The following is an 18859-nucleotide window of genomic DNA, read 5'->3' as shown; positions in this document are numbered from 1 at the left end:
TGTTAATGTTAAAACTGTATTTCCCATGGTAAAGTGGCTGATAACAATTAATATTCTTATTACAATAAAACTGCCTCAGTTTTTAGGCCTACTACATTGCTGAAATTTAATGTTGGTCATTATGGTGGAACTTAATATTTAATAACATATATTTTCTGAAGTGGTACAGTACTTGGTATAAAAAGTTTGAGAACCAATGGTTTAAAGAAATGGTATAATATGAAATCCTGCTTTTTATGAACTTTTCAATAAAACTTTTCTTTCACCTTGTAGAGTCATCAAGGATCCAGAAATTGTTCATCTGTCACTTCTGGTAGAGATTCATTGATCTTTTGTGATAGGGTTTGATTGTACTTAAAAATGTACTTTTAGATTTTACTTATTTTACTATACTGTAATGCTAGTGTTCTGATTAAAACAGTGTAACTGGGGGCTCTGAAAACACTGCTTGTGAATAATTTGTGAATTGTAAACTTTCATCTGAATACATTAAATAAGTGTTTAATGAATAATGTTGTTCACTTTGTTTCCAACCTCACTGTTACTGAACTGTAAAGTGAAAATATTGTGTGATTTATTTTGCATTCAGTTTTCAGTTAAATATATTTCACAATATCAAAGTTATTGTGAAACATTGTGAACATACCTAAACTCACTGGTAAAATCTTGTGTGCCCTCCAGAAGTTTGCGCTCTGCAAGTGAACGACGCCTTGTGGTGCCATCCCAAAGAAGTTCACTCTCATGGACCTTTTCCTGGACTGTGCCCAGCTGGTGGAATGACCTCCCAATCTCAGTTCGTACAGCTTTGAGTCTTTACTCATTTTCAAGAAACATCTAAAGACCCATCTTTTTCGCCAGCACTTAACCAGCTAATACTAGCACTTTTCCTTCTTTTCTTGTATTTCATATTTAAAAAAAAACAAAAAAAACCTGGCTATGCGTTCTATACTAGACTAACTGAGACTTGTCATGGCACTTGTATACTGTTGTTGTTCTCTTGTTGACCTGACTGCTTCTATTGTTCTCATTTGTAAGTATCTTTGGATAAAGTCATCTGTTAAATGATTAAATGTAAATGTTTATATAGGACGGTAAAGAAAGTGCACAAGTGGGAAAGAGTGGATGGGACGATGTCAGAATGGACCTAGTGCTGGGACTCTTTCAAGGATCACCCGAAGCACAGCCACACTGTATGCACGAGGCTGATGGTTCTAACATTTTAGAGTCCCCTTTGGTAGAAATCTCATTCTGCATTCCCCACGGTAAAGAATACACAGGGTTCCCATTAGAACCCCTCCCCCAGCCCCCGGGGTGCCCCCTCTAATGCTGGACCCTCGGAATTGTCCTAATCTTCCTTCCCCTTACAGCGGTCCTGGTTGAAGGTTCCCTTCTCAAACTGTGCAACACATTTTCACTGCACAAATGTACACATCTCTTGTCACGAGACACATTACTAAAACATGTTTTTTTACAGAAACTGTAGTTTTCCACCAGAATAAAAGATCAACTAGTTTCAGTCATAAAGATACAAGGGTTTCTCTTGCAAGTGCCGCAAAAAATATGCATTTATATGCCAAATCATTTTACAAAAACTATTGTAGTATTTGGATTGTTCTACTACATGTTTTTAACAATACATCCATGCGTACTCTGCAAAAATAAAGTTTGGGATTATTTTCATCTGTTTTATACAGTATGTTTCCAAAATAAAACTGCTGTGATACAATTTTGAGCATGTGGTAATTTATTGAAATTGATTGTAAAGCCATTGCTACCAGTCATTTGATTGTTAGCCTTTATCCTGTAGGCCTACTATTGATCTAAATGTAAATTAGGATCTAATTGAACATTCAAGTGTGAATTTATACATGGTGCCAGGTACGACGGTGAAACAACATTGTGTTATCAACGTTGATTAACTTTTCAAAATCGTAATTCGCCCATGATGAAAGTAAAACAGTGAATCAACGTTGAAATGCTGGCGTGGCATCATGTAAATTAGTCTAAATTAGTTAAAAACGGCTATCCATATACAGCTATGATTCAAATTCAAATAATTCGCGAACCTGCTCCGATCTCCCAAACTGACTCAAATGTTTCACGCACCCGCTTTGAACTCCCGAACTGACTCAAAAGATTCGCGAACCCGCTATACGCACTCCCGAACTGATTCAAATGATTCACGCTCTGAACTCCCAAACTGACTCAAATGATTCGCGCACCCGCTTTGAACTCCCAAACTGACTCATAAGATTCGCGAACCCGCTATACGCACTCCCGAACTGATTCAAATGATTCGCGATCGGCAAACTGACTCAAATGATTCGCGGACCCGCTTTGAACTCCCGAACTGACTCAAATAATTCGCGAACCCGCTACGAACTCACGAACTGATTCAAATGATTCGCGATCCCGCTCCGAACTCCCGAACTGACTCAAATGATTTGCGATCCCCAAACTGACTCAAATTATTTGCGATCCCGCTACGAACTCCCGAACTGATTCAAATGATTCGCAATCCCCAAACTGACTCAAATGATTCACGCTCCATACTCCGAACTCCAAAATAACTCAAAGGATTTGCAAACCCGCTTTGAACTCCCAAAATGACTCAAAAGAATCACGTTCTGAACTCCTGAACTGGCTCAAATGATTCACAATCTGAAGTTCCCATCCAAATCAAATGACACCGCCAGCGCTACTTTTGGCTTAGTTCTCTAATTTCATAACATTTACTGATTCTAAGGTACGAAAAGTATGTTGTTAACAAATAAAATATCAATATTTCTATTCCGAACTGCTTTCCACTTCGAAACATCCACGAACATAACCAGGTGAGCAGATCACTCTCTCACTATTTGATTGCTCTAGTCTTTATCCACTCATCATCATCATCATCCACCAATCAGAACACACGAGAACTCTTTGACCACAGCTGCTGTACATGTAAAGCTCTTGCAGCAGCTCAACACTGGTTTTCTCTGAGGTGGTCGGATCACATCAGATTGTGGTTAATCTTGCAGATCATGACTTATATCTACTCTTCCTCTCCCTGCAGTTTGGTAATATAAAGATTCCTCCTTTGAACTCCCACCTCTTCTGTGGGTTTTATTGTTCTGGGTCTGAATTTGGGCTCCTGGGGTCTCAAAAAAGAAACATTTTCAATCTCCAAGGTGAAGGTTATGACAACATACTCTTAGAAAAAAAGGGTTCATTGGGGTTCTATATAGAACCATAGGTTCTATAATGGCAAGAATGAACCCTGTTGGCACAAAGGTTCTTTAGGCTACAATATATAGTGATATTCTCAATGTTACCCAGAAAACAGGATACAGGTTTAACTCTTTCGAAATACTTCTGCTTAATGTTACACTGTCAGACATGCAAAACAAATCTAATGTATCTCTTACTCTGGCTACTGTGTATAGACCTCCAGGGCCGTATACAGATTTCCTAAAAGAATTTGCAGATTTCCTCTCAGACCTTCTAGTTACAGTTGATAAGGCGCTAATCATGGGAGATTTTAATATTCACGTTGATAATACAAATGATGCATCAGGACTTGCGTTTACTGACCTGATAAACTCTTTTGGAGTCAAGCAAAATGTCACTGGGCCCACTCATCGTTTTAATCATACGCTAGATTTAATTATGTCGTATGGAATTTATCTTACTGATATAAATATCGTACCTCAAAGTGATGATGTTACAGACCATTTCCTTGTATCGTGCATGCTGCGTATAACTGATATTAACTATATGTCGCAGCGTTCATGAATTTCTTTACTGATAAAATAGATAACATTAGAAATAAAATAGCGATTGTAGATTCTACAGCGTCTAACACTTCAGTTTCATCCATCGCACCCAAAGATAAACTGCAGTGCTTTACAAATATAGGACAGGAAGACCTAAATAAACTTATCACTGTATCTAAACCAACATGTTTTAACAAGAATTGTTACCTGTGGCTGAAGAACCGCTTCTCAATATCATTAACTCGTCGTTATCTTTAGGTCACGTCCCAAAACCATTCAAGCTGGCGGTTATTAAGCCTCTTATTAAGAAACCAAAACTAGATCCTAGTGAACTGGCAAATTATCATTACTTACCTATAAGGCCCTAAATGGTTTAGCTCCTGCGTACCTAACTAGCCTTATACCACGTTACAATCCATCACGCACCCTAAGGTCACAAAACGCTGGACTTTTGGTCGTTCCTAGGATAGCAAAGTCCACTAAAGGAGGTAGAGCTTTTTCACATTTGGCTCCCAAAGGAAGAAGAAAGGAAGCACTCATGACCCCATCCACATTAACGGGATGGTTGTTGAACGTGTCTCCAGCTTCAAGTTCCTGGGAACCACCATCTCGGAGGAACTGTCCTGGGCCACAAACACCTCCAGCCTCGTCAAAAAGGCTCACCAGCGCCTTTTCTTCCTCAGGACACTGAAGAAGAACCAGTTGTCTTCAACCATCCTGGTGAACTTTTACCGGTGTGCGATTGAGAGCATCCTGACCAGTTGCATCACAGTCTGGTATGGGAACTGCTCAGTGGCTGACCGCAAGGCACTGCAGAGGGTGGTGAAAACTGCCCAACGAATCACAGGGACACCACTTCCTGCTCTTGAGGACATCCAGAAGAAACGCTGTCTACGTCGAGCTCGCAGCATTCTTAAGGACTCCTCTCACCCTGACCACGAACTGTTTAACCTCCTCCCCTCCGGAAGGCGTTTCAGGAGCCTCCGGACAAGGACCACAAGATTCAGGAACAGCTTTTTCCCTAAAGCTGTCTCCTTGCTGAACTCTGCCCTCTGACACCCCTCAACACCCCCCACACCACACATAGACTCCTCCCCCTCTTCAACACTCTGATTTATTTATTTACTCACAACAAGCAAAAAGTAACTTGTTATTACTTGCACTACTGCCTGTTCATCCAGGAACACTGTATAATCCATTTGCACATTGAAATATTTTTTTTCTATGCACTTTACTGTCCATTGCAATACTGTAAATTATGTTCATAGTTCTGCCTATAGTGTACATACACTTTTACATAGCCCATCTGTATAGTATGTTCATAATACACCTATCTGTATATCGTGCTTATAGTATTTAATATCTGTAAATTATGTCCATAATACTTACCTGTATAGTTATTGTACATATTATAGACCTTTATTCTGTACTTACTGCTTATTGCACTTCTGGTTAGATGCTAACTGCATTTCGTTGCCTTGTACCTACATGTGCAGTGACAATAAAGTTGAATCTAATCTAATCTAATCAAACTCTGGAAAAGCCTTCCTGATAATGTCCGGGGTTAAGACACTAGTCTGTCTCTGTTTAAATTAAGATTAAAAATACATCTCTTTCGCCAAGCATTTGAATAATGTATCTTAAAATGTGAGTGTAGTTGCATCTGATCAAATGTGCATTCTTGTTCTATTTGTTTCTATGTTTTGCCACGGGATGTAACTAGGATTTACACAAGCTCCAGTCTGGATCCAGAACACCTGAGAAGAGATGATGCTGACTCTTAGAGGACCTCAGATGCTGCTAACCCTGAATCAGCAACAGAACTAACAAATATTGCTACAAGTGTGACTGCATCATATAATAATTATTAATAATATTAATAATGTTCATTGTCTGGCTGACTACGTCTTGTATTAATTTTTCTACAAATCCTGTCATACAAACTGACAGTCACCACTTATTTTCACCACTTCATTCATATATTACATCATTCTGCAACATTTTGTATTTGTAATTAAATTATTGTTTGTAGTAACTTAATATCACAATTTAATCATGATGATTTTTGGAGAAAAACTGAAATGGCACTCTTCGTGTGATATTGATTAACTACATAATCATATCAATGATATAAATATATAAATTTTTCCAACCCCCATATCTTGAATTTTGTGATCATTTACATGTATTCATAAATGCATTTGAATACACAGAATAATGTAGTGAAAAAACGCACTCAAAATGCACAGGCGCACTAGTATGACTTCATCATGTAACTTTACATTAGCCTATACGTGCACTTTGTAGGCACGATTTGTTTAGTTTTTGAATATACTTGATAACCTACTGTTAAAAGGCACATCATTAAAACAAAAAATACCAGTTTAAATATCACACCTAAACACGCTCGGAATACGTAATTAGAACTAGCTACTAAATTAGTTAAAAATGCCTATTCATATACAGCTATGATTCACGAACCTGCTCCGAACTCCCGAACTGACGCAAATGATTCACGCTCCGAACTCCCAAACTGACTCAAATGATTCGCGAACCCGCTTTGAACTCCCAAATTGACTCAAATGATTCACAAACCCGCTACGAACTCCCGAACTGACTCAAATGATTCGCGAACCCGCTCCGAACTCCCGAACTCAAATGATTCGCGATCCCCAAATTGACTTAAATGATTCGCAAACTCACTCCGAACCAGGGGGGCAGGGTTACATATTTTTTTGAAGCACCCCTGGCCACCGCCATTGGCTAGTGGACCCCCACCTGCTGTTAGCATTCCATTGTCTCCCATTCATTTTGGCCTCACTTTGACAGTGATTAACTTTACATTGTCATTTTAGTTTTTCAGTATGCTATCCAAGCTATTTTATTAATGAATATTGCATTGATCTTGAAGTTTCTGTGGTCATTATTTTTTGTGAGTTGCGTGTGCAACCTAGCCAGTGAATTGGCCCTTAACACTGGTAAAAAATGGTCAGTCTCATCCCTAATTGTTTGGAAGAAAGTATGAAAGTTATTTCACAAGTTATTTATTCACAAGTTATTTCTGCAAGTTGGAAACACATTATGTTTTCCAACTTGCAGGAATCAGTAAAGCTAACTCCGACTATAGTTTTTCATGAAGCTTCAAACCCCCTCCATGCAAAAAGAGCCAGCATCAATATGGAGGGTGCCAACATTGTGAGTGCAGAAATGGATGTGATGGAGGCAATGGAGTGACTCTTTGCTACTTATTTCATATTCAGTGTGGAATACGTCAGGCACATCACTCACATGATGAATTTTGTTGAGCAATACCTGTTTAAACTCTCCACAAGCCAAAATAAAAATGTCCCAGTTCAATTCCAATTCACATTCTTTATGAGTGATATTAATATGAATTTGTAGATTTGAAGTACTTCTATATCTGTATATTTCCATTGTGAGTTATATAAATATGGATTTGTACTTTTGAGGTACTTGATGTTGTTCTGACCCTGATGGGAATTTAGATTAATCTGTATATTTGCATTATTTATTAGTGATAGATTCATGTAATTTTAAAATGGACTTATTTTGTAATATGTAGGTGAAACTCTGTTTTCATTATTTATGAGATTTTTTAAATGGTTGGTGTTTTAATGTTGATTTGTACATTTAAAGCCTTGAATATTTGAAATTACAGTAGCATTCTTTCAGTAATAGTAATTATTTTTGTTAATATAAATAAATGGCTAGTTCTATGCACTTTGGGTGTGCTTTTTTCAGTATTCATGGGTGACTTTTTTATGTGAATTACATTTTTACATTTTAGGGTCTTGATGTTTGTCACTTATATGAAATATTTAATCCGGAAAGGACAAAATAAATAATCATGAACGAACCCCTAAAAGGTTCCATATAGAACCTTTTTTCTTGGTTTCGAAGATTGAACCCTTAAAAAGGGTTCTATATAGAACCTTTTAGGGGTTCCAAATACGTAGCGCCTGATAAAACCTTTTAAGGTTCTATATAGAAGCTTTTCTTCTAACAGTGTGGTTTAAGGGTAAATTTCACTGCTAGTAATTGACAGAACAAAAAAAAAAAAATCAGTTAGGTCATTCTTACAAGGAGCCATCTTAGCTGAGTAAATTATATATTTTTTAAATGTAAGTTTACATTTCAATGATTTAATCATTTTATCTGAAGAAGGGCTTGCTACACTAAATGACCACCTTGTTACATTCTCATCTCAATAAGTGTTTGAATGCACATTTATTGTTAATGTTTACATTTTCTAGAGAGCTATAATGAAACAAAATGTAAACAAAAAGTTCATAGGCAATATGGTTTGTTAACCATATTTTCAAACAGTTTCCACTGTAAATAAGAGTGAACATGTTATGCTTTATCAGTGAATCATTCTAAAACAATGAAAAAAGAGTGAATTAAGAATTGGTACTATGCTTCGCGTAGATAGCTTGTCACCAAAAAGTATTCTACTTCCTCTTCCTGAGTCATGTGTTTAAACTACTTGCAATAAAAGCAGAGTAATTATTTTAAATTATTATTATTATTTATTGTTTTTTGTACACATCTATTATATTATGGGCACACAAATTGCAATGAACAGGCTACTAGAAATGACCCATCTGCAGACAACAACTATACTCATCTGTAATTATTATAATTTTTATTTTATTTTTATTTTTTTATTGCAGAACTTACACATAATTACAAGCTCAGGGAAGTGAAGCAATGTTGTATCTCTTACAATGAATAAGCAAAGAAACATATATACAGTATATGTATATATATCTTGGATTTGCATACAGCACATTATGTAATTATACATACAGAAAAGAAAAGAAAAGCATAACAGTCAACTCATCTGTAATGATAACAAATTCAAAACAAGCCAGATAAGATGAAATGTAACTTAACAAATGTTGTCCAAAAAAACCCCCAAAAATTCCTGATTTAAAATAAGACAGGTTTTGTCGGATAAATATTCAGTCTGAGAGTTTCTTAATGAAACAGCACACTTAAAAAAAAAAAAAACCTTAGTGAAGCGACCAGCGCTCCAACAAACACCAGATGGCGCAACAAAAACAAAACTACCCAATGAGGGGAAGATTAGCAACCTGTATATATCCAATTAACACTTCGCTTTCTAAGGGAATATATACAAATTATACGTAGGAACACTAAATGAATTTATTATGTATGCCGTGAACAGTTTAACACGTGACGGAGCAAAAGTAATTTCATGCCGCTATTTTGTAATCGTGTCTACGCGTTTATTATCTGACGCCACTTCCGGTCTAACCGCTGGCGTTCCGGGCGCGGATTTTTGAAAACAAGAAGAATAAACCACCGTTTATATTCACTGCCATAAAACGGGTGAGTGTTTTAAATGTTCCTCCAAACTACTAAAACAACATTTATTATACACATTTCACATATTGATATAAACATCACCATCATTTCGGTTTCAGCTGCCTAAGTTAGAAATGAAGAAAAAGACATCGCACTGAAGCGTTAACGTTAACGTTACATCTGAACAAACAACAACAACAACTGTTCATTGATTGTCCGTTAAACGTCGATATTAGTATATCTTGTGTACAAAATGCAAATATAAGAGTATTGTAAGGTTATATTAGAGTAGATAGTGTGTAATAACACGCAGTAAACACACCCTGAGTCTCGTGTAGTGACATTAATCGTGTTGTTTGGTTGGTTTTGCAGCTCAGTATGGCATCTATCAGAGATTATAACGTGGTGGAGCAGTTCAACAGCAGACTGGAAGAGATCAGGAGCACACTGCTGGATCAGGCCATGGGAGAAGTACTCAATGACCGGGTGACAGAGCTCTGTCAGGAACACAGACACTACATGAAGTCCGTCCTGGGTGAGAGATGTTTGTGGGGTTGAGTTCAATGTGCAAGTCTTATTTTTAATATTACATTTTAACAAGACTATCTGTTGGATAGAAAGCAAATCTGCATCATCTGCATTTAAAACTGATGGGTGACAAAAAATGGGATATGTTTAACCATTGAAATATGGTTTGGTCTGATTTAAAAAAAAAAAAACTTTTTTATTAATTTGTGTCAGTTTAAGCTGATTCATTCTGATTCATTCAAAGTGCATTCAAATAATTAAATTTTTTTTTTTTATTATTTTTTAATAATTTAATTTTATTCACAGTTCTGTTTTTAATGGAAGCTTGTTTTTGCCACTGGATTAAAAATGTAAAAAAAATAATAAAATAAAAATAGGTTTGCAAGACGTAACCTCAGATTTCAGAGAAAAAAAGTCAGGATTTTATATTTTGCAACTCTAAAAGAAAAAAGACAAATCAGGCCATTTTTGAGACAAAAAGTCGCAAAGGTAATCGCAAGATATAAAATCCTGACTTTTTTTCTATGAAATCTGAGGTTTTTTTTTTTTTTTAATGCTATGGAATAACAAAAAAAGGTGATTTCAACTTTCGTCTCAAAATTCGTACTTTTCTGATTATTCTGAAAATTCTGATAGAAACTTAGAATTGTGAAATATGAATTCAGAATTGCAAGAAAAAAAAAAGTTTGAATTGTGAAATAAAAGCCATTATTGTGAGGAAAATAGTAAGAATTCCCAGTTACTTTTTTTTTTATCTTAAACGGTGGAGGAAACAAGCTTCTGAATTTTTTTATTTTTATTTTGTAATGCAAGACAAATTCATGTGAATATTTAAAGTTGCCCAGGAATGAATTAATTTCTTGCTTTCTGCCTGTCTGTCTTTCTTTCTACATAGGTACTTGTTTTAAGAAATGCAAGGAGGATGAAAACATGTTTGACATGATACAGACATTCAAAGAAGGTGAGAAGTTGATACACTGGCGCACTTGCTTGACATTTTTAATAACAGCAATGTCATATTGTGTGCTGTCTGGATTTGTCAGATCAATGACTTGCCAGGATATTTCATTTTTTTACGGTTAGATTTGAAAGAGAAAACATCTTCAATGAAAGAGAAGAGTGCCGAACATCTTGAGGTGGTGTCAGAGATTGAAGACAAAGAGCATCACAAAGCTCTCTTATTCCAGAGAATTGAGAAGCTCAAGAAGGATCAGACCAAAAACAGGGAATGTGTGTAGGCTTGTCTTTCCTCCCATGATGCTTTTGTGTTAATATGTAATGGATTACACTTAAAGTGAGGTAGAGAGAGCGATCCGTTACAGATAAGTGATGTATAAACACTTGGAGAATCATTTCTACCAAATCATTTAAGAGACATACGAGGATGATTCATTTGAGAATTATTAACTATAAATATCTCTGAATTAAATGCTGGATTTCCAGAAAAGAAATGAAATATTAAGTTCTATATATTCATATTTGTTCATTAATTTTGCCACATGTATTCTTTTATTTTCTGCATATGACTGTTAGGTGACAGACAGACAGAATGGAATGGTTTATTGTTGCTTTCTATTCCATCACCAATGCTTGTTTATTAAATTTTTATAGTGATTCAGTCACAAAATAAAGCCAACAAGGACAGACTGAAGAAGCTGAACAAATGTAAAGACATCTTTCAGAAACACCTCAGTCTTGAGATCAGAAAAATCCAAGGTAAAGTCTTTGAGTTAAACTATTACATATGTTAAAGTATGAATAATTTTTCCTCTTTCATTATGCATTTGATAACTCATTTAAATAAACTGAGGTACAAAAGTCTGAGAATATGTGATTTTCTTTCATTTAAACCTTGAAATAAACAAAGTGTTTGGATTTTGAAAATGATTTGGCACTATTTCTAGGTCAGTAATTTCTAGGTCTTGTCACTCAACTTGTTGCGGCTGACTAAACAATTTAAGCATTTTTGGTCACAAACTTGAGATAAGTTTTGCTTGTGTGTCATGAACATCTATGTTGATTTGCAGGTGAGAAGCTGCAGTTTGTCTTCAGGAACATCAGTCGTAAAGATCCAGACATGGTCCATATGTTCCTCCTACAGCTCGATGCAGAGGGCGTTTACCACAGTAAATACTCCTCTTCTGATCACTCATTACCATAAAATAATTAAGTACTGTTAAATTACACTTTGGAGGGTTTTCTTTGTGCATTTGAATTAAACCCACACATTGCATGTTTAAACTAATAAAAAGAAATATCAAGTTTATTACTTGATTATTAATTAGTCGTTATTCAAACGAAACTTAAACTACAGTTCAGTTTGTGGTCAGTAAGATTTTTTGATGTTTTAAAAAAAAAAGTTTCACCAAGGCTGCATTTGATTTAAAAAAAATACAGTAAAGCAGTAATAATGTAAAATATTCTTACAATTTCAAATAAAATTTTTTTTTTAATTAGAATATATTGTGAAATTATATTTATCCGTTTGATGCAAAGCTGAATTTTCAGCATCATTCCTCCAGTCACATGATTCTTCAGAAATCACTCTAATATGCTGATTTGCTGCTCAAGAAACATTTCTCATCATTATCAGTGTTGAAATCAGTGGTGCTGCTTAACTTTTGTGGAAACCAAGATACTTTTCCTTTTTCAGGATTCTTTGATAAATACAATCACAATCTTTTGTAACTTTCTAAACGTTTTTATTTTCAGTTTAATGCATCATTGCTCAATAAAACTATTATTATGTTTTTAAAATCTTGCTGACCCCAAACTTTTGAATGACTGACCCAAGTGAAGTACAAAAGAACATGATCATATTTTCCCCTCAGTCATCTCCTGTGACCCTCCTCTGGAGAACATGACACATCTAGAGCGCAGACTGCAGGAGACCAACAACTTCTCGGCCTTCCTGGCAAACATCCGGAGAGAGTTTGTGGCACTTCACAGTGGTGTAAAGACAGCCTGACTGATGAACAAAAGCTAATTTTTTTTATTTCAGATCCACTTAAGACGGTCAGAGACCCAGACACCGTTTTTATAGACATTTAGCACATGTATTGAGCTTTTATTTACCTAAACCATCAGTAATTACTTAATGTTTTACTTAATAATAAATTTAATCTTTCTTTTTTTTCATGTTCTTTGTACATTCACTGATTTGTAATTTTAGCAATAAACATTTATACAGGTCATAAAATAAACAAAACGAAAGTCTTAAAGTGCATTGAAATTTTTGTGCATTGCATGTAAATTTCTTTTTCACAATGGAGTTAGAACAATGGATTTAATTTATCGGCTTCCTTTCGTGAAAAAAATAAATAAAAATCAGAAAACGTGAAATTGTAAAATGATCTTTTCCAGACACTATGGAAATTTTCATAGCAAATACATTTATTCTCCGCTTTAAAACATTTAATCGGCTAGATATTGCTCATCTACTGTAAAACTACTCAAGTCACACTAATGCATGATTTGTGAGTGAATTGTTCTTTAGAGTCAATGAATCTGAGAAACGATCCAATTAATTTCTTTCATTTAAAGTCTTTTTCCAGTAATCACATCAAGTGTGTTTAACCCTACAGCACGAGTGAATCATGATTCAGTGACCTTTTCCATCACATGCTCTTTTAAAGTTAAGCTTCAGATGACTTCATCTCAGTGAAAACAGGCAGTTCTTCCACATACGTGGATGGGAAATGTCCTCTCTGTCCGTTCAGCTCTCCGAACCACCAGCCCGTGTCGTCCTTCTGAAAGATATCCAGTACATCTCCTGCCAGATTGAAGAGGGAGAGTCAACAGAAAGCAGGTGCTGAGGGATGATGTATTAAGATCAACTCCCATATTACCTTCATTAATGTTTAACTCATCCTCTCTTTCTGACGTAAAGCTGTATAAAGCCTTGCATCTTCCAACTGAGCACAATTCTGAGCCTGTTTAGGGAATTTAACACAAAAAGGAAATCAGGAGTCTGTGTGTGAATAAATAAAAGTAAACCTGTTTTTCTTGCTGTTTACCTTTATCCTCTTCAGATTCAGACACGCTTCCATTGACCGGGCCGCTCTGTTGCTCGTCTGTGTTGTAATGCGTGACATCGGTCATCTCAGTCGAGGGCTCTTCCCTTGTCGGATCAGGGCTTTGATTGGTCAGGGCACTCTTATTGATCACGGAGCTCCTCATGGACTGACGAGATCTGAACGGAGTCTTTTTGATCCTCACCGGTCGAGAAAGCTGCACAACGCTGTGCTCACAGTCCTGGAGCAAAACCAGAGAGAATTTAGAAAGTCATGCAACATTTAGATTATTATTATTATTATTATTTTTTAATAAATTAGGCTTATTAAAATTACGGTACTGTCTCTCTTCACCCTGAAGCCTCGGGGAAACCCATATATTATAGTCTAAACAGTGTAGGCTGTTTAAAAGCAACAGCATAAACGAAACATCATGCAAAACTATGACCTAGTTTCTCAATTAACTCATGTTTACATCCTTCCCTGTCCTGGATTCATCGAGATTTACATGTTTAATGGAGGTTTTACTTGATAGGATCAACCAAGGATGATTTAAGGATGTTTCTTTCGACACTAGAGACATTAACCATATTTATTTTATTCTTTTCAAGAAATGTTTTGTCAGTCCCATTGCAGTACCTACATAGACTCAGTTTTATGTTCAGCGTTTGTTTGTGTGAACTGTTGAAGTGTGAACTTAAAATGCATTACGATAAAGTTACATATATATATATGCACACATTTTTCATTCTCAAGGTTTGCAAATAAAATGCATAAATAATAATAATTTTACTGAAATAAAATTTGAATGCTGATAATAAATGTACAAACATAAAATAAAAATAAATAAAATGTGTTACTCCCAAAAATTAGCACTTAAAATGCATGCTGATGATACTTTTTTAATGTGACCCATATATGTATGTGTGTGTGAGTGGTTTTCGTGCAAACTCACCTTTTCTTTCCATTTAGTGATGCTGTCACTGAATCGATGTCTTGATTTGGGCTTGCCCTCGATCTCGGCGAGACTCTGAGTCAGTTTGCAATGCGTCGCTTCCAAAAGGTCCAGTTTGAGGATGGCCTACCGTGGTTTGAGGATGGTTAGTATTTAGTTGAAACCCTTTTTGTTAAAAACCCTTACATTTTTAATAAAATATTTAAATAGATCAAATTAAAATTTCATTTAAACCAGTTTTTTTTTTTTATTGAGGCAAATAAAAGTTATGATAGAAATTCAACAGAACATTGGTATGAAATGTAAGATCTGACCTCATCCAGTGACTGTTCTGTTTCCTCCAAGTTTTTTTGATTGGAGAAGTTTGGTTGTTCTCTATATACTTTCACCATTTTCTCTAAACCTGAAATATAGATTTATGTGTCAGTGTTGAACAAAAAGTCATATAATGAACAATATAAACCGGACAGAACCACCTAATAAGATCTCTGAGGAATAAAAGCGGGTCATATCATCCTTCCTTAAATTCAGTTCCTTGAGGTGTAAAGTAGACAACCTTTCTACCGTTTTTACTCTGATCAGTTCTTCTGGTTTTTAGGAATAACTGTCCTGTTTCTTCCTTTTTATCTTAACGTGCCTTTGACTTGATCATAAATGTTGAAGGAAATTGTGATTCCTCATGATATGACCCTTTTGAATCACATACGCTCAGCTCTGAAACACAGTATCTATAAGATCTGAACCTTCTCTGTCGCTCTTTGCTTTGGTGATGCAGTCCTCCAGACGCTGAAGTTTGGTCCTGATGGCATCTTTCCTTCTGTCTTTCCCCATGACTGTTTTTCCTTCTTCCTCCTGTACACACACAAACAGCAGCCCATTTCATATCATATCAATTTCTGCAACACAAATGAGTGTTGTAAACTCAAAGACTTACAAAGTAGTCAGCCATGAGAAATTCAGCTTTGTTGTCATCCGCCGTAGCACTGACGTCCTCGACCAGCGACTGAATGTCCTTCTCCACGTCAACTTTGCGTACGGCCTGCTCAATCTGTTTGTGACTCTATAGCAAATATTCAGCAAATCAGCCAGTGAAACCGGCCTGAAAGTCTTTTTAATCACGTCAAGAAATTATAGTTTAATCAACATTCACATTAGCTTTTTTTATTAATATTAAATTATTATACATTAAATTGAAAATGCTTTTTTTTTATTCATTCATATTAATTAAAATAATCTCTGTATATGTGTGTGTGTGTGTGTGAGTGAGTTCAGCTTTGGAAATGTATTAATTTCCAAAAAACTTTAATTTGCTCTAAAGCCTTCAAAACTGTAAATGTTAAATGATTAAAACCATTTAAAAATGTATTTTAATTATTTTAATAATACTTTTTTTTCTCTGGAAAATAATATTAAGATATTAAATCCAAATATGTATCTTTATGAAAAAATTAAAAACGATGTATGGGCATTATTATTTTTTTGTTTCTGTAGGCTGAATTATTATTATTTTATTGTATTATTATTGATTTTGGAAAGTTGAATCCTATTTTAAGTTCATGTGTGGCCATTTCAATTCACATTGACACTCGTAAATTCAAAGGAAGCATCTAAACATCAGAATTTCCCCAGTCCTGGTGAATCTGTCACAGGTACTGTTAGTGTTTAATGGGTTCAGTTACTCACGTGAATGACGGTCTGTGCGTATACTGTCATGAAGAGGCTGTACTTGTTTAGGGTGTTGGACAGAGTCTCTATTCTTTGCTTTTCAAGCTCCTGAACGATCTGAAATTCAGCTCTGAATTAGTCCAAATTGCAATGACATCAGAGGAAATAAAGCTGTGGAAAACAGCATGAACCTGGTAGCAGGTTTTCAGTGTGTTCTCCAGCTTCAGTCGGATGTGGTGACCCTCCATGTTGGTGTTAAAATATTCCTCATCGACTCTGGCCTGAAGTTCTGCTGATTTAGTCAATCTGTTCAACATCTAGATGAAAATAAATGCCTGTTATTTTGTCCAGTGCAACAAACAGGATTTCCCCAGCCAACAAACCATCACAAATACCTTCTGTTTTTCCTTCTCTGTAGAGATTTGTTTATTTTTCTCCACAAAGCTGAAGAGAGCTTCATGTTCTCTTGTCAACCCAATCAGCTTCTTTTTTAGCTGCAAAAACACATTTCTGCTCAAAATGTATCCTTCTCATGTGCTTTTGAATCCCACTTCAATATTGGTTTGTTTGATCGCATCCCTCTGAATTGGAGAACCACAAGTGTAGCTCTATTTTCTTACCTTAATTTGTTCGTTCAAGTTTGTAAGAACAAGCTTTCCAGACTTTTCAACGGCATTGTCAAGCTGTGAACATGAGACTTTGTGTAAACAAGCTGCTGTAAATCTTTAAAAAATATATATGCATAAGCATTAAAGAAATAGTTCACCCAGAAATTAAAATGTACCAATGGATCCTCTGCAGTGAATGGGTGCCGTCAGAATGGGAGTCCAGAATGAACTCTTTTCACTGCACGAAGCATTATTACGGGTTATGGACATGTATTTTGGCCAAAAGCTACAATGCCTTAATTATGGGTTTGTTTCTTAAAAACATGCATATTTTCACATTACAAGACATTAACTGATGGACTGGAGTGGTGTGGATTATTGTGATGTTTTTATCAGCTGTTTGGACTCTCATTCTGACGGCACCCATTCACTGTAAAGCATCCATTAGTGAGCAAGTGATGCAATGCTAAGTTTCTCCAAATCTGTTTTAATGCAGGAATGAACTCATCTACATCTTAGATGGACTATTGCTCTTAGTGACATACCGGTCTTTTTCTTTTCCCGTGTTCATCTAGGATTTGACGGACTTCCTGAATAGCATCTTGGTTGAGAGCATTTCCCAGTATGCTGAAAGAATAAGGCCGATATAAATACACGGCAACCCACATGAATAATAAAAAGAGCCTGATCCAGTGTTGTCATACCGGTGGGCATCTGCTGAGGCGTACATTTCATCTGATATGAAGGACCATGCACGATACGTGGAGCTTTGAAGAGGAAAAACTGTCAATGAGTTTGCAAGGCAAGTGCATCAAATATTAACCAGCACTGTTGACGCAGTTAACATCACATGCAAGATTTTGCCTTATTTTTCCAGTTGCACTATATAAAAGGCTAGATGAAAAGCAGCAAAATATAAAATAGTAAGTGTTGTTTTCAGAAAATGTATTTTTAGTAAGAGTATTTTTTTTGTCTTGCACTTGTTTTGAGTTGTTTATATGTAGATAGATGGGACGGTCACTCACTTGTCACACATCTCTTTCGAGACTTTAAGGAGTTTCCCTGCGATCTTCTGAAGTCCTTTCGAATAGTTGATCTCCAGTTCAGATCTAAATTCATACAAAACAATGTCTGTTATATTAGGTTATGCTTGTTCGCTCAGGTCATTGAAATTCTGCCATGGACATTTTAAGGATTTCAGGGTTTTGGAGAACTACTCTATTCTTTTTCCATTGCATTTTAATCTCTTGAATGGAAAAGTCACAAATCTTCTCTTAGAAATCAAGTACTACGATGACCTTTAAAGAAGAAGAGCAGAGTTCATGTTACCTTTGCTGAAAGACGGCCAAGAGCTCTTTGCAGAAAAACTCGCCATTCTTAGAGATTCTCTTCAGATCCTGATACAGCAGATTATACTGGAACACAATAGACAGCCTAATTAAACAACAAAGCCTCTATAACAGATAACAATTTAGTATTTAAATAAATGAGTTTTAACAGTAGAGTTAAGAGAATGAAACGGCTTTTGACTCACAGTACAGCTGCTCAGTGGGTCCTTCATCTTCACTCTGGTCGTTCTTTAGCTCTGTAGTTTAAACTTTGACCCTGTCTGTTCCTGAAGAATGCATGCGGAAATCACCTGTGTGCCTGTGCAAGATTACTGCACCATTAACCCTCCATAAAACCATAGGAGTGGCCTCAGTCTTCGCTATAGAAATCAGTGTTTCACTTTGCATTACGTTTTGTCACCTGATTTAATATTTGCCCTGATGTTGCCAGCAAATAGTATTATAAACAGCCATTTTTCACATTCCGGAATAATAGTTAAATCAATAAAAGATAGAAAAATAGAAGTATGTGCTGTTAAAAATAATCACTCTAAAATGCCACTTATGCACTGAAGAATCTTTTAGGTTTCCCTTTGAACTTTTTAAAGGAATAGCTCTCCCCACAATAACATTTACTGAACATTTATTCATT

General features: G+C 35.8%; 2 protein-coding genes across 2 annotated transcripts; one reads left to right on the top strand and one right to left on the bottom strand.

Annotated features, from left to right (window-relative positions):
* The first annotated feature begins 8967 nt into the window (after positions 1-8967).
* spc25 (SPC25 component of NDC80 kinetochore complex) lies at positions 8968-12859 on the top strand. Its single transcript, XM_052606618.1, has 7 exons — positions 8968-9134; positions 9483-9645; positions 10534-10599; positions 10722-10868; positions 11250-11354; positions 11666-11764; positions 12470-12859. The coding sequence occupies exons 2-7, from the start codon at positions 9489-9491 to the stop codon at positions 12604-12606; spliced, it is 711 nt and encodes a 236-aa protein (XP_052462578.1). The 5' UTR covers positions 8968-9134; positions 9483-9488; the 3' UTR covers positions 12607-12859.
* On the bottom strand, positions 12848-18498 carry nostrin (nitric oxide synthase trafficking). The gene is made up of 16 exons (XM_052606617.1): positions 18414-18498; positions 18209-18294; positions 17905-17988; positions 17584-17646; positions 17425-17506; positions 16892-16954; positions 16667-16765; positions 16463-16588; positions 16290-16388; positions 15541-15666; positions 15350-15458; positions 14921-15009; positions 14607-14732; positions 13655-13892; positions 13487-13570; positions 12848-13410 (listed from the first exon to the last, which is right to left on the bottom strand). Exons 1-16 carry the CDS (start codon positions 18438-18440, stop codon positions 13274-13276), a joined length of 1638 nt encoding a protein of 545 aa, XP_052462577.1. The 5' UTR covers positions 18441-18498; the 3' UTR covers positions 12848-13273.
* Between the last annotated feature and the right edge of the window lie 361 nt (positions 18499-18859).

The sequence above is a fragment of the Carassius gibelio genome, chromosome A9 (assembly GCF_023724105.1).
Source record: "Carassius gibelio isolate Cgi1373 ecotype wild population from Czech Republic chromosome A9, carGib1.2-hapl.c, whole genome shotgun sequence".
Classification (NCBI taxonomy): Eukaryota; Metazoa; Chordata; class Actinopteri; order Cypriniformes; family Cyprinidae; genus Carassius; species Carassius gibelio.
This window is presented reverse-complemented; position numbering and strand designations above follow the sequence as displayed.